Source organism: Scleropages formosus, chromosome 23 (assembly GCF_900964775.1).
Source record: "Scleropages formosus chromosome 23, fSclFor1.1, whole genome shotgun sequence".
Lineage (NCBI taxonomy): Eukaryota > Metazoa > Chordata > Actinopteri > Osteoglossiformes > Osteoglossidae > Scleropages > Scleropages formosus.
Genome location: NC_041828.1, coordinates 2,997,090 through 3,011,039, shown reverse-complemented (window position 1 = coordinate 3,011,039; position 13,950 = coordinate 2,997,090). Strand labels below are relative to the sequence as shown.

At 42.8% G+C, this 13,950-nt stretch overlaps 1 protein-coding gene across 2 annotated transcripts in view; it reads left to right on the top strand.

The window, feature by feature from the left end:
- Positions 1-13,950, top strand: part of csmd2 (CUB and Sushi multiple domains 2) — a 246,732-nt gene that overhangs the window by 127,883 nt on the left and 104,899 nt on the right. For both annotated transcript variants that reach the window (XM_029248162.1, XM_029248161.1), the window contains exons 7-10: positions 4,596-4,673; positions 6,127-6,214; positions 7,375-7,499; positions 13,192-13,313. In XM_029248162.1, coding sequence (XP_029103995.1) covers positions 4,596-4,673; positions 6,127-6,214; positions 7,375-7,499; positions 13,192-13,313 — 413 coding nt within the window. The remainder of the gene's footprint in view (positions 1-4,595; positions 4,674-6,126; positions 6,215-7,374; positions 7,500-13,191; positions 13,314-13,950) is intronic.

The window sequence follows — 13,950 nt, the reverse complement described above, 5'->3', positions numbered from 1 at the left end:
TTTATGTAAAATATAGCCTTGCTGCATTGACAACATGCTGTTTGATTAATTCAACCCCTCCAACCACACTTCTTCCTGGTTCTGCCCATTCTCAGTCCTTTGGAAGGAGGAGTTTGCTAATTGATGCTCTTTCCCCATAGCTGCTGCCAACAGATATCCAAGTTTGTGTCCGGATTGATGGATGAGCTCCCCAAACAGTACCGTTAACACCATGCAGTTATGTCAATTCGATGCCAGTTATGCACTGCAACACAGTCTTCCCCCACCTTACGAATGTAATCTGTTCCTCAAAAATATGTGAGATGAATTCTCATGAATTGAAAATGTAATCACAATTTGTTTAAATGCTAAACATTTTATGTATTCCTGAACCCCAAAACTGACACCCATTTATGCTAAAATACCACAAAGTTCCACACACCAATATCTCAGTAGTTAACATTTGTTTACATAACACTATATAACAAGGCAGTGAGATTAATTACACAAAATGATAGTATGGAATGGCTGTTTATCTGGGCTCATTCAGGTTCACTTAAACTCTCACAAACAAAACATACATACATGTGCTTTACTGTGTATTAGTTCAACCTTCAAAAAAAAAAAAAAAAAAACATTGAAACGTGAAGACAAAAAGAAAACAGTGAAAAAAATGCAACTGAAATTGTACTCACCAAACAACTTTTTTGATATGGGCCATGATTAGCTAGACTATAATAGCTGAAACGTGCAAACAAGAGCTAATGGAGGTTGAGAAGTTGAGGCAACTTGAGCTAAACGGTAACTGTGAAGAAAACTGCATGGAGATGCTGGTGTCACACAGCTCAGCTGTCAGGAAGCGCGCGATATCACAGTTGAGTTCTCTCAAAGGCGAAGAAATGCCGTCTAAGCAGAAGTAGGCATATTAAATAAAACCGCTCATGGCGCTGAATTCTCGTAACTCGAATGGATGTATATTGGAGAATGACTGCATGTCTTCAAAAATATGAAATAGATGACTGCTTATCATTGAGCATTAATAAGCATGCATGCCAAATCCACAGATGCATAGAAAACATGATATAACCAAAGAAAAGAGCACTTTGAAGCACCTAAACCATCCTCTATCCCCATTCTCTTAGTAGAGTCCTCTTTTCCATAGGTTAAAGGTGAATGTATAAAAGAGATGAGACAGGGATTATATTCACTGTGTGGGGAAAAAAAAATTAAAAATCTCAGCACAAGCTACATCTCACCCACTCCACGGCAGGATCGTAGGCCGAGGTCTGGATTAAAAAGGTCGAGTTGCAGATGCTTGTGTTGGATAAATAAATAATGCAGTGGCCAAATTGGCAAAATGACTAAGCTCTTAGATTTTTCCCATGGTCCCTCCAGAGAGCATCTCCAATACTGGGGAAGAACTTCTTTTCAATGGGATGTGCTCTTAAACGGTGTAGGGTTCAGTGTCCTGCCACTCCTATTTTTTCCACACCAAGATTAGTGTGGACGATAAAAAGATGGCTTCTGCCTGGCCTCAAAAGAGGAACCCGGTGAAAAAATTCAAATACCAGAACTTACACACCACAGCTACTCATGTTCAATTAGTTCAAAGTGCGATGATCTCAAAGGTCAGAGCGCACAAGCTTTTCCAGCAGAACCAGTCACAGCATGTGTGTTTCTGTGGGAGCAGCTGGGCTTTTATTGAGTTCACGTTGAGGAAATCCTGTTCCAGAATACTAGCGGCCCTGCTGCTTTCATGCTCCTCTGCCAGTATTCGTGAATGAGGGAGTTTTCAGATTGCAGGAAGGGTACATTGGGATGGTTACGTGAGCACAACTAGGCTGGGCCTTGTGTCTAGAATGGCACGGCTACATTCTCCTGTGACCCAGCTAAAAAGCTTTATAGGCCTGTTTGCAGGATTTCCAGAAGTTGTCCAAGTCCCAAATCCAAAACCATGTGTTATATTTTTAAAGCATAAGATGTCCTCTATAAAGTCTACTAGGATTTAGTAGTGAAGCTTGTACAGTTTGGTCGATACATTTAAAAACAATTGTCCTCTAGAGTAGACAAAAATTAATAGCAGGGAATCAGTTTAATATGTGGGTAGGTGGCATATAGTGCATTACTTGAGCTTCCAAACTGAATGCCTCCTTTTCATGTCACCAGATGAGGCCTGATGTCATAATTTTGAACAAGATGTTGAGGATATTTAAATACAACATATATTCAGCTGTATAACTGGGTACAGTGTAAAACAGGGTGCTTGAAATACCTACTGCATATGTAGGCTCTGTAATATGAGAAAAACAAAATAAAATAGTGTGAAGAAGAAGCTATTTTTTTCATCTTCCGTCGATATGTGCACCGATCCCAGAATGCGAATTGCACAGTTGTGTAAGGGGTTTACTTTAATCGGATTATCCCCGAGGCTTCACAGTTCACACGCACCGGGGAACCAGTCACGCGAACGTGACAGCTGAAACCTATGGATGAGAGCTTGCACTCGCCGTGTGTCCCCCAGCCTCGCTAATTCAGAAGAGCAGGCAAAACGGAGGGAAAATGACAGCCCGATATGAACGTCAGCCGAGGTGATTATAACCAGAGAAGGAAGGTGTGAAACGCTTCCCCAGAAACACATGGAAACTCAAAGAGACCATGTGGGTTGAATTTAGCATAAATGGCTGTGGCGATTGCTAATGGCGAGAAGTGCTAATCGTCACATTATTTACTTGCTCAGCAGATGCCTTTTCGCAATCATATCACACAGCTTGCAATTTACCTGTTTGCACAGTTGTATTTATATTCTATTAAGAAACAACTGAAACACAGAACTTCTCTCAAGGGTATAAAAACAGATTCTCTCCTGCAACTTGTATATTTGATCCTGCTGCATAACTGCACTTTTACCTGTTGCCCTGTAAACAATTGATTATTAGGACTGTTATCTTTTCAATTAACACCTCTCCTAGCATAATAACAAAAAAAGATTACACTTAAAGTGTAAAGGGTAAGTTATTAAACTGCAGCTTGTTCTTGAAAAAAAAAAAAAAAAACTTCTATTTTTCTTCTTTTTTTAAAAAAAAAAATTAAATTACCCTTCAAGAAATACCCAGTGTCAGAATACAGTTTGCTTGTTTTCTTGCCACTGGAAACATTCTAGAATGATGCAAATGTCCCTGTGAGGGAAAGTGTATGTGCCTCTTGAGATGTCTTTTGAAATAGAGACCAGCAGGATAAAATAAAATAAATGTTTTTGGGTTTTAATGATTAAATCAGTATGAGGATCTGTCAGCTTCCCCTCCCTCTTTTGCCTTTTGTGTTTGTTTGTTTCATTGCTTTTTATGCACTTGATGGATCCAAGATGTATCGAAAGAGAAGAAATTAGTGTGATTTGTATGACAGGTCAGATGAATTCGCTCACACTCTCGTTCCACAAGGTGCCAAGGATAGACTCGCTCAGCTCTAGATAGACTCATTATTTCAGAACAAATAATCAGAACTTAGTTTAACCATGTCATATCAGCACCTCAAAGCAGAGAGCAAGACTTTAGACAATATTAACCTGACATAATAGGATTTACGTGGATAATTCTATATGACAGTGTATCTTGCCATGACTTATTAAACTGTGAGATGGTAGCCTCGTACGTCAAGCTGGATAACAATGTCAGGCAGATTAATACAACGGAAATGTAATGTGAGGTTCGGATGATGCTGTTTCACTATGTGGTTAGCTATCCAGACAAAATTCAACAGAAATCATTTGACGTATCCAAAAGTTGCAAAAAAGATTCATCAGCGATGAATTCAGATCACCGATAATGTTGTAAATTGTTGTGAAGTGGATGTCAACTCGCGGTGACCACATAGAGTCCCTCCAGAACGTTCTGTCCTTCAGTTGTATCCTTAAGGTTGAAAGAGGTGGTTGAGTCCATCTGTTTGCTGGTTGTTCCCTTCTTCTTCCTCTTCTTCCAGCTTTTCCAAGCTTCACTGTCTTTTGGAGATAATCCATCATATGACCATCACAGGTCCAAGTGTGATAACCTCAGTCTCGTGATTTGTGCTTTCACACGAGCTCCAGCCTGATTTCATCCGACATCCAGCACTTTTCCTGGCTATCCATAGTGTGCTTAAAATTTCCATCCAGCACCTCGGCACCATAGGTCAAAGTAGTCCATGTTTTCCTTTTTTTCCATCACCAGTCTCTAGGTTTCACATCCTTATAGCATTATCGAAAATACCAGTAGCTGTTCCTCGTGACACATCAGCATATTTGAGGACCTTTCAAAGGTCTTTCACTGAAGCTCTGCGAACTGCTGATTTCTTGAATTATCAGTCCCTGCTTTGATTATTGATCCCAAGAGGAAAAAGACATCAGCTACTTCAGTGTCTTTACCAACACTGCTGAAGTTCGCTCCTTGACTTTTAGTTTATAGTCCACCTTCCTGATTGCTAGAAATAAACAAAATTTAGGAAAACAAACAATACAATCTTTGTTTCTAAGCTTAACCTCACGTGTCTAATTTGTGTAAAATATGCAAACCATCTTGGCTGCAGTTTAAGCCAATGTTTAAGAAACATAATGAGTTTTTTTGTGCTTTTTTCCCTCTATGCAGTGAAGAAAATGACAGAACTCAAGTCCCGCGGCGTGAAGATGCTGCCGAGCAAAGACAACCACCACAAGATATCCGTGTGTGAGTCAGCGAGAGCTTGACGTTAGCATTCCGCTGTGTTGCACAAAGATTTACTCTGTATCGATTGCATTTCCTTTGTGGTAGCTAACCTAAAACACATCCCAGGAGCATGAATCAAAGTGCTGAACGTGGCCGCCGAGATGCCAGCATTTGCTGAATATTCAATCGGGATGATGGAACCATAGGATACCTCAGCAAACATGCCCTTTACCCCGATCCAGTACCCAGAGTGGGAAGCATGGCGGTTATTGTTGCTAAGCGGTCATGGCGGCCATCACGGGACAAGCGTTAATTGCATTTGGGGCTCTTTCTTAGCTGCAGATGGAACTGCTATCAGCAGCAAAGTCTCGTTTATTCATCCGAAGCGGCATTGTTATTTACATTTCTATTACCTTCACATCATTGTAAGAAAATGTCACGGTCTTACAGCAGCTGCCCAGGGAGACTGATGGAAATTGAGTTGCGTAATACCCCCACCCCCTGGTTTCCCTCAACCGTGGGTACCGTCCGCTGACAGGACTGCCCTTTCCTTGTTCATTAATATGCATGGGAATCTATATTCTCACCACCCTGTCCAATCAGCATCTGTCAGATCAGAGTTCCAGATGGCTGTGAAGGCATAACAGCACACGGCATGAATCTTTAGTGATTGAGGGTGACAGGGCTGACACTGGTGGCTGCCATGCATTCTTTATTATTATTATTATTATTATTATTATTATTATTATTATTAACAATCAAAGGACGGCTACAAAAGTTGTCGCTAGGATCAGAAACTTCCATGTGAAAGTTTTATTAAATGTTAAAACTATACTTGCTCTAAAGACCTCTTGGGAAAGGGCATAGCTGAAGGTCTTGGGTAGGGGGTAAATTCTGTGATTTAGGTCTAGTTAAGGTAATGGTTGGGCGGTACTAATTGCTAGTAGTATACTCTACACATCGCTTAGTGTTTGGAAATAGAGATGCCAATGTTGAGCTGTTTTCTTTACAGCTTGATGGATTTATTTGTTTGTTGTTTCTGTTGTTACTGCTACTACTACTACTGTTATTTTGAAGCAGTCTGTCAGTAAATTAGAGGTGGTTTGCTCAGCAGTGGTGGGGGGCACAGGTTATTGACCTGTGAATGAACGACTTGAGATTTTTCTTGCTTGAATTGGCTTATTGTACTGCATTGGTACTGTTGCCAGATGTCGCAGGTTTGAATCTCACTGCCAGCTGTAGTAACCTTGAGTGAGGTACTTACCCGAAATTGCTCCAGTAAAAATTACCCAGCTGTATACATGGGTAAATAACTGTAAGTAGTTTAACACTCTAAGTCGCTTTGAAGAAAACATCAACTAGATTTCGTTTAATAAACAAGCAGCAACAGTTGCTTGTAATTGGATGTTGTACAGGCAAAGTGAAAGTTGAGCAGAACTCTCTCCCTGTACCACTACCCCCCCAACCCCCACAGTGTCACAGATGGGTGTGGCACAGGGACACAACATGTGTCCTGACCCTGGCATTCCGGAACGAGGGAAGAGAAAGGGCTCCGACTTCAGGTGAGCTTTATAATTTAACGGTTAATGTCTGTGTGTTCAGTTCGTACCCTCCTCCAGACACCAGTATGATATATACACCCTGTTTTGGAGGGACGGTCAACACAGTAAAAGTATGTGTATCCATAGCATCTGTAATTTGCAGGACAGGCATCAAGGTCTTACCTCGGTGGGGCCTTCGGACACACACACACACACACACACACACACACACACACACACACACACACACACACACACACTGCATCAGTGAAGTGCTGTAAGACCCCTTGATGAGAAATTACACTTTTTTATTTTTTTCATATCTTCCTATGTTTTCCATTTCTCCTGCCCTCTGTGAGAAATGTTTGGGTGGCACAGCAAGTAGCGCTGCTGTCTCAGAGCGCCTGCGTGGTGTGAGAGGATGTGGGTTTGATCCCCGCTCAGTTTGTGTGGAGTTTGTATGTTCTCCTTATGTCTCCGTGGGTTCCTCTGGGTGCTCTGGTTTCCTCCCACAGTCCAAAGACATGCTGTTCAGGCTCACCCATAGTGTGTGACACAGAGAGAGTGTGTTCCACTGATGTATGGATGAGTGACCCATTGTAAGTAGTGTATCTAGCAGTGTAAGTCACCTTGGTCAATAAGATGTGTGAGCTGATAACACTACACAGGGTTCATTAGAAGTCACTGTGGACAAAGCGTCTGCTAAATAAATAAGTGTAAGTGTTTATACGGTACAAACTGAACAAATGAGCACACTGGTGCATGAGGATGTTTGGACAGAAGGATGTGTGTTGGTGTGATGCTCTGCCGTCCTTCGAATGGCTGCTTTTTACGCCACTGCGGAACGAGGTCATCTGTACCGAATGTTGCAGTGCTCAAAGCAGGACTGCCTCTGTGGGCATCTGTTTCCCAGCGCTGTCGCCCTGCCCTCGGCAATCTACCCGGGGTCCCATTTCCTTCAGCACTTCTCGACAAAGGCACGGTCACACACCTCCATCACCTCAGTGAGCCGTGTGTGTGTGTGTTGGGGGGTATATGCATCTCACATTCATCCTTATCTCTGGGAACTGCCTGTTTCCACACCAGTGTTAATTTCTGTAATTTCTCAAAAATATTTCTTTAAATCCTTTTTAAAGTATGCTAACAAAAGTCCCACTAGCTGTGCCTTGCACCTCCTACAGGAGGGGTTCCACGGTGCACTTCTCCTGTGACGAGGGCTACGAGCTGCAGGGCTCCAAGAGCATCACTTGCCTGCGTGTGACTGACAGCTACGTGGGCTGGAGCGACGATAGGCCTGTCTGCAGAGGTAGGGCACCTGTCACCCCAGAGGTTGTGTGACCTTGGGGTCCCAAGTTCAGAGAATCCAAGTCTCAACTGAACCACCTATAACTTTCACAGTCCAGTGTGTATTGGGACTAATGTTGTTTTTCTTCAAACAGCTATAAATGTGATCTGGCACCATGGTGACTCAGAATAAGAGATACCCATAATCCATCAGTGTCGTCTCTCATATGACCAATAGTGCAAGGTCACGCTGAAGCATGCCTTTTATTCACAAAGTGGAAGTCTTCAAAAAAACAATCACTTACAGAAACTACTTGCCTGGCTGGAGGTTGTTTAAGATTAAACCTCTCAGATCGGTCGACAGTCCGGCACGAGAGCACAGAAGCTATTTTTCCATGTGAAAATAGCATGACACGTTAAATGAATGGGAAAAGTTGTGCGAGGCAATCGGGATCGAGATGTGTATAAAAGTAGTGCCATCCCAGCTGTGGCTTGCAGAGCTGTTCACAGAGTATTCCCAGGACTGCGCTCAGATTTCTGTTTCAAATCAATTTTCTTTATTTTACGTTCTTTTGTTTGTTAGAGAATACATTGGTGTCGGGAGTTTGTTTTAATACTGCAATTGCGAAATGTGACATTAGCAGCTCGAGGGAGAGTGGAGTCAAAATGCTGGAGGACCCAAAAGTAGACCTGGGGACTCAAGAGGTAGAAGTCATGTGGCTTGTAGCCCCTGAGCCCCCCCACCCCCTCATAGGGTCAAGGTATGCTTTCGGTTTAGTCCACAAACACAGAAGGTTCCAGACCAAACAGGGCACTCCGGAGTTTCTCGTCTTTGCGTTTATTCAACTCCCTATTTTCTATCAGGCTGCTGCTGATGATTATGCAAATGGGGTAATTTGTAAAGCGGTGTTGGGCAGCTGTGAATTACGGTATGAGGAAAGCGGGGGTTGGGGGTGGGGCCATGGAGCAATTGTAGATCACAGCTGCAGATTACCATAGGCTCAGCAGGAGACCCCCCACCCACACACACACACACACGCACACACACACACCATAAATCAGATTATTTCACACAACTTCCTTAATTGATTATCAGACCACACCCCTTGTTCTGCCTCTGTGCTGTGATTGGCTAGAAACAGTTTACAAACCCGCCCCTTGTTCATCTTGACAGATAGAAAAGGGACCTGAACAGTGATTTTTCTCATGAGGCTTCAGATTGCTTTGCACTTTACGGTTATTCATTTAGATCACTCTTTCTTCCAAAGCAACTTACAATGTTAAAATACCTGCAATTTTTAACTCATTTATACAACTGGGTAGTTTTACTGGAGCAATTTAGAGTAAGTACCTTAGAGTAAGCTCAAGGGTAGACGGCACCTGCAATCCTGCAACTCTCAGATCCAAAGGCAGCAGCTCTACCCACTACAGTATCAGTTGACTTGACTTGCTGATTCCTAGAATGGTGAGGTTGTAATTCCTCATCTCAGTGGCTACGTGTAAGGTCTCGAACAATCTTGAACATGGTCCTGACATTCCATGTCTCAGTGGTGATGGTGGTCCTTATCGAGATGATGTACCTGGTCGAAATACAGGACTTTTCGGCCCTGGGAGAAGATTGATCTCCAGCTGAATGTAATATGAAGCACAGTGGCGAAATCCAGATTAGTCTGGAACCCACCAGGCCGACAACCATCATCTCGACTCAATAGTATCCGTTGTCCCTGATAAACTTATCAGTTTAAACTTGAATCCTCCTCCTACTGCAATACCCTAAATAAAGGTACTTACCCTGAATTGATACAGTAAGAATATCCCGTTCAGTAAATGGGTAAGTCATTGTAAAGTGACGACAGTAAAGAAGACAAACAAGTCAGTTTGTGCGTATTCCCCATGAGGACTGTCTAGCAGTAGGATGCTGGATTGTAACCTATCATTTGCAGATACAATATGTATTTTTTTTTTTAAGTTTTATTTCTGTGACCATTCCAAGTCTCTTTACAGTTAAAGAAGATTTTCACTTTATTTGAGCAATGTTTGTACTTGAAATTGAGGCTTCTAAACTTCTCTTCTCTCCTACAAACAAGGTGGGGGCAGATTTTTTTTTTTTCCTTTTTGTCATGCATTATCTATTTAGCAGAACACGACACTTCTGAGTGGTGGAGTGCCGTGGGGAATTTGCAAACTGGAGAACGTCTGGTAGAACACTGAGCCACCCAGCCATCACCTCGCACTACCTCCTGGAGTTCCACTATCTATTAATGACTACAGTACAATAAGCCCTGAAGATGGAATTTAACACGATCCTTAAGCTGTGAGCAGTGGAGGACAAAACAACAACATTTAACTGTTGATGACTACTGAACTTGCAGGAACCAAAACTTGAATACATCATTGTATGTTATCGGTCTTATATTTGATGCCTTTTTCCAACGTGTCCTAGTGATATATATTTCACTACTTACAATGATTTACCCATTTAAACAGCTGGACAATGTTTTTCGTGTCAAGGACCTTGATCAACAATATAACTGGCATGGGACAGATACTGGAGACAAGTGAGTATAGGACCCAACCGAGTATAGGACCCAAGCGCGGGTGAGTTTTATTCAAGTAATGAGGTTTCAGGGACAAAGCGAAACCAAGGTAGGGGACAGGCAAGGGTTTTCGTGGCGTGAACGTCACAAACCGGGAAATCCAAATCGTGGTCGAGGAGAACAGGCAAAGGTCAGGAACAGGAGGCAGGCAAGGCACTAGAGACAGGAACGCTGAGACTGCAAGGCACAAGGCGACTGCAAGAATCCGCATCGGTGTGTGGATGGGGAGCTCCTTTTATCCTGCGTCTCCTTGATTGTCAGCAGGTGTTGCTGCTTCGCTCATTGTCGGGGGCGTGACAGCAACAGTGGGTTTCAAACCCAGGTTCTTGGATGACATGGCGATGAGTCTCACTTCTTGTTCACTGATTCTTCTGAATAGGGTTGACATTATGGGAGAAAAATGGTGTCTTGGTGGAAAAGTATTTTACCAGCATTTGTGACAAAATTGCCATAAAGAGAGCAAGTTTATACAACTGGTACTGGGGTTTTAAATTTTATGTTATGTCAAGGCGTTAACATGCCCTCTGCCAATGTTCATAGAGTCTGGATATACTGACTTAAAGTTACATAGTTTGAGAACCGTCCCAGTTCCATCTATATGAAAAAATCCAGACCGTCTCAGGTTGCAACTTGGGATGTCTGGGATAATCTCCGATGGATCTAGTTTTCATCCCCGCACTATTCCATCCATCTGCTATCTTCATATCTCTATCTGCTGTAATGTGCTTAAAAAAAAAAATCCAGTTTTCAGACGGCCATCCAGGCAAAGGGTCCCAGGCTGATCCAATCGAGCTTGAACAAGATTAACCCCGCATCACACCAGGCCCAGGAAGCGGAGACTGTTAATCTGATTTCACTGGCTTTCGCTTCAGTAGGAATGTGATCCCTCCTCTTTTCATTGTGCTGCTCATTTGTGTTACTTGGGCCTAATTTTGATGACTGTGGGTCAATGTTTGCAGTGCTGTTTCCCTCAGCATATGGAACTAATAGTAAAGATAACTGTTTTTGGGGAGATGCATTATGCTTGATGTTAGGAGTTAAGAAAGGTGAAAAGAGTTATGGAAGATATGAGGAGACTCAGGTAGTATCAGATATATTTACAGTTCATTACAAGACAGGTTTCCAGAACATGGTTATGAATAATTACCATAAATAATAGCACTGTCACTTCATCCAGTGTAGTCTCCCCCAGTAGTATAGTTGTCAGAATGGTTGCCTTGGAACTGAAAGGAGCTGGGTTTGAATTCCACCTCCTGCTGTAGCACACTTGATAAAGGTGCTTACTCTAAATTAATACTGTAGAAATTTCCCAGCTGTAGAAATGGATAAAGGATAGTAAGTGTAAAATGCTAACAGTGTAAGTTTCTTTGGTGAAGGGACTGGGATAATAACAAGAAGTAATAAGTAATAATTAATAAACTAAAAAATTTATAAGAAATATTTAAAATATGTTTACGCCCTGTGTTGCCAGGTTAGACTCTGGCTCCCCGTGACCCCGTATGGGACAAGCGGTTCGGAAAATGTGTGTGTGTGTGTGTGTGTGTATTTAAAATATGTGTCAGATAAGTAAACAAAGGTGTCATATACATACAGTGGAATGAACCTGGGACATTAAAACTGCAGATAAATATTCACTGAAGTGTTTTTTTGGCTTAATTTCTAGGCGCAGTACGGTTTGGTTTAACTACTCCTGTTTAGCCTTTTTTTAGACTTTCTTTTCCTACTGTTTTAAAGCCACTTCGGTTTTTGAGAAGTGTGTGTATGAGGTGGGAGGACTGTACGGTACCCCCGAGGAACACTGCCTAGATGTAACGCATTAAACATTGGACCTGGGTCCTGACCTTCAAACACCCTCATTTACTGCTCACATCAATGGCTTTCCTTAAACACCTCATTAGTGAGTGACCACTTTAATTTTGGGAGCCATTTAATGTGGTTCTGGAGGCCACCAGGAGGAATGGAGGAATGTGGCGTCCTTCAAAAGTGAAGGAGTCAGCCCTGTTCTCAAAGTTGGAGGGGAGAAAAAAGGAAAATGCAGCTTAACCTTCCCAAGGTTCTGGGGGAAAGTTTCAGGCTTGTGAATTTGTGGAAGCAACAACCACCTATTGATCCAGATTTTGCTCAAAGCAGCCCTCCTCGTGTGAGGTTAATCTCTGCCTTCAGTGTTTTCCATGCTGTCAGAACTCACCTCCATTTGGAAAGCTGATCTAAATGGCAAAGGTCTGTGTGACAAGTGATCTGGTTCAACAGGCAAGAGGACATCAACACAGGCTTTCTGGGTTCTGTTAATCTTGACTCTGGGACTTTTAACCTTGGACAAGATGTTGGGAGAAAGGAATTGGAACAGCATCCAAAGAATTCAACCTGTAAACTCCATTTCTTGCTCCAGGGGAATTTCCTTCTGATCGTCAAGCAGGGGCTTAAATGGGGGAGTCATGGCAACTAGGTGTTTAATGGTAACTAGGTTTTTTGTTAGGGTGGCATGGTGACCAGCATGGAAAGCTGGTGTGGGAGCTGATGTATGTGTGCACAATGATCCATGTGTGGCAATGCGTTATACATGTATACATGTGTACTCTGTCTCCTTGAGTATCACATCCTGTGAAAACATGCAGAAGAGAAACCTGAAGGTTTTTGGTTCAAGTCTTATGGAGGATCACACCTACACAATATTTGTTAACGTTCGTGTTGAGCGTAATCATGCTGAGAGTCTGTAGAGCTATGAGCTTGCAATCTAAAGGTTCCTAGTTCAAATCCCTCCTGCTGCTGTTGTACCCTTGGATCAACCTTATCCTCCACTGATACAGTAAAAATACCCCGTATAAATGGGTGAAACCTTGTAAAGTTCATTAGCTAACACTGCAAGTAAAATTGGATAAAAAAATAATATTTAATGAGATTATAAAATTAATTGCATCAATAAACTATTTATGAGTTCAACAAAGAGAAAAACAAAAGTGTCCTACAGCTTTTGGCAACCAGCACCTGGAGATGAACTCTTGCTCTATGGTTCATACTGGATGCAGTCTTTCTGAATGTAATGGAGGTGTAATGCTGGGACATATGTCTCCTTTACTGTGTTCTTACCCGTGTTCCTGTTCGCACTCTTGTTTCCAGCACCCATGTGTGGCGGACAACTGCGAGGTCCCAGTGGGGTCATTACGTCGCCCAACTTTCCCGTCCAGTACGATAACAACGCAAACTGCACGTGGGTCATCACAGCAGCCGACCCCTCCAAGGTGAGCGACCTCTATAATAATAATAATAATCATCATCATAATAATAATAACTGAATCAATCGATGGCACAGTAAGAAGTGAAACCAGGCTCCTTTTTACCAACATTTCTGCTCTGTAGTTGTGAAACCGTGTGTGTGTGTGTGTGTGTGTGTGTGTCTGAGAGAGAGAGGAACAGAGAGAGGGACAGTAAGATGGAGAGCAAACACTAAGAGGACTGAAAGAATATCATGAGGCTGACAAGGCCGCTGTGCAAAGTAATGACTTTGTGGGCTGGTTCAGGGCCACAGCGATGCTCGCTTGCCAAATTGCAATCTCCGGGCCTGAACAAATGGTTTTACAAATCTGTATCCTTATCACAGAAGCCCAAAGTCGCAGTCTGGGCCCGGGCGGGGCTCCTCTCTGCCAAAAGGGCCCCGGTGTCCTGGCGGAGAATCGTTCGGTACTGAGTCACGGGTGAAATGGATGGCACCGCTGTGAAGTGTCGCTCACGGGCAACACCGTCGTGATGAAGATAGAACACGGCAGGGCCTGGCAAACCCGTACCAGGACATTCTGTTTCCTGTTTTCTATTATTATGTGGCAGCGGAGACAGCAAGCGGTGGTGCAGGGTCACTTTAACAGTTGATTGACAACGAAG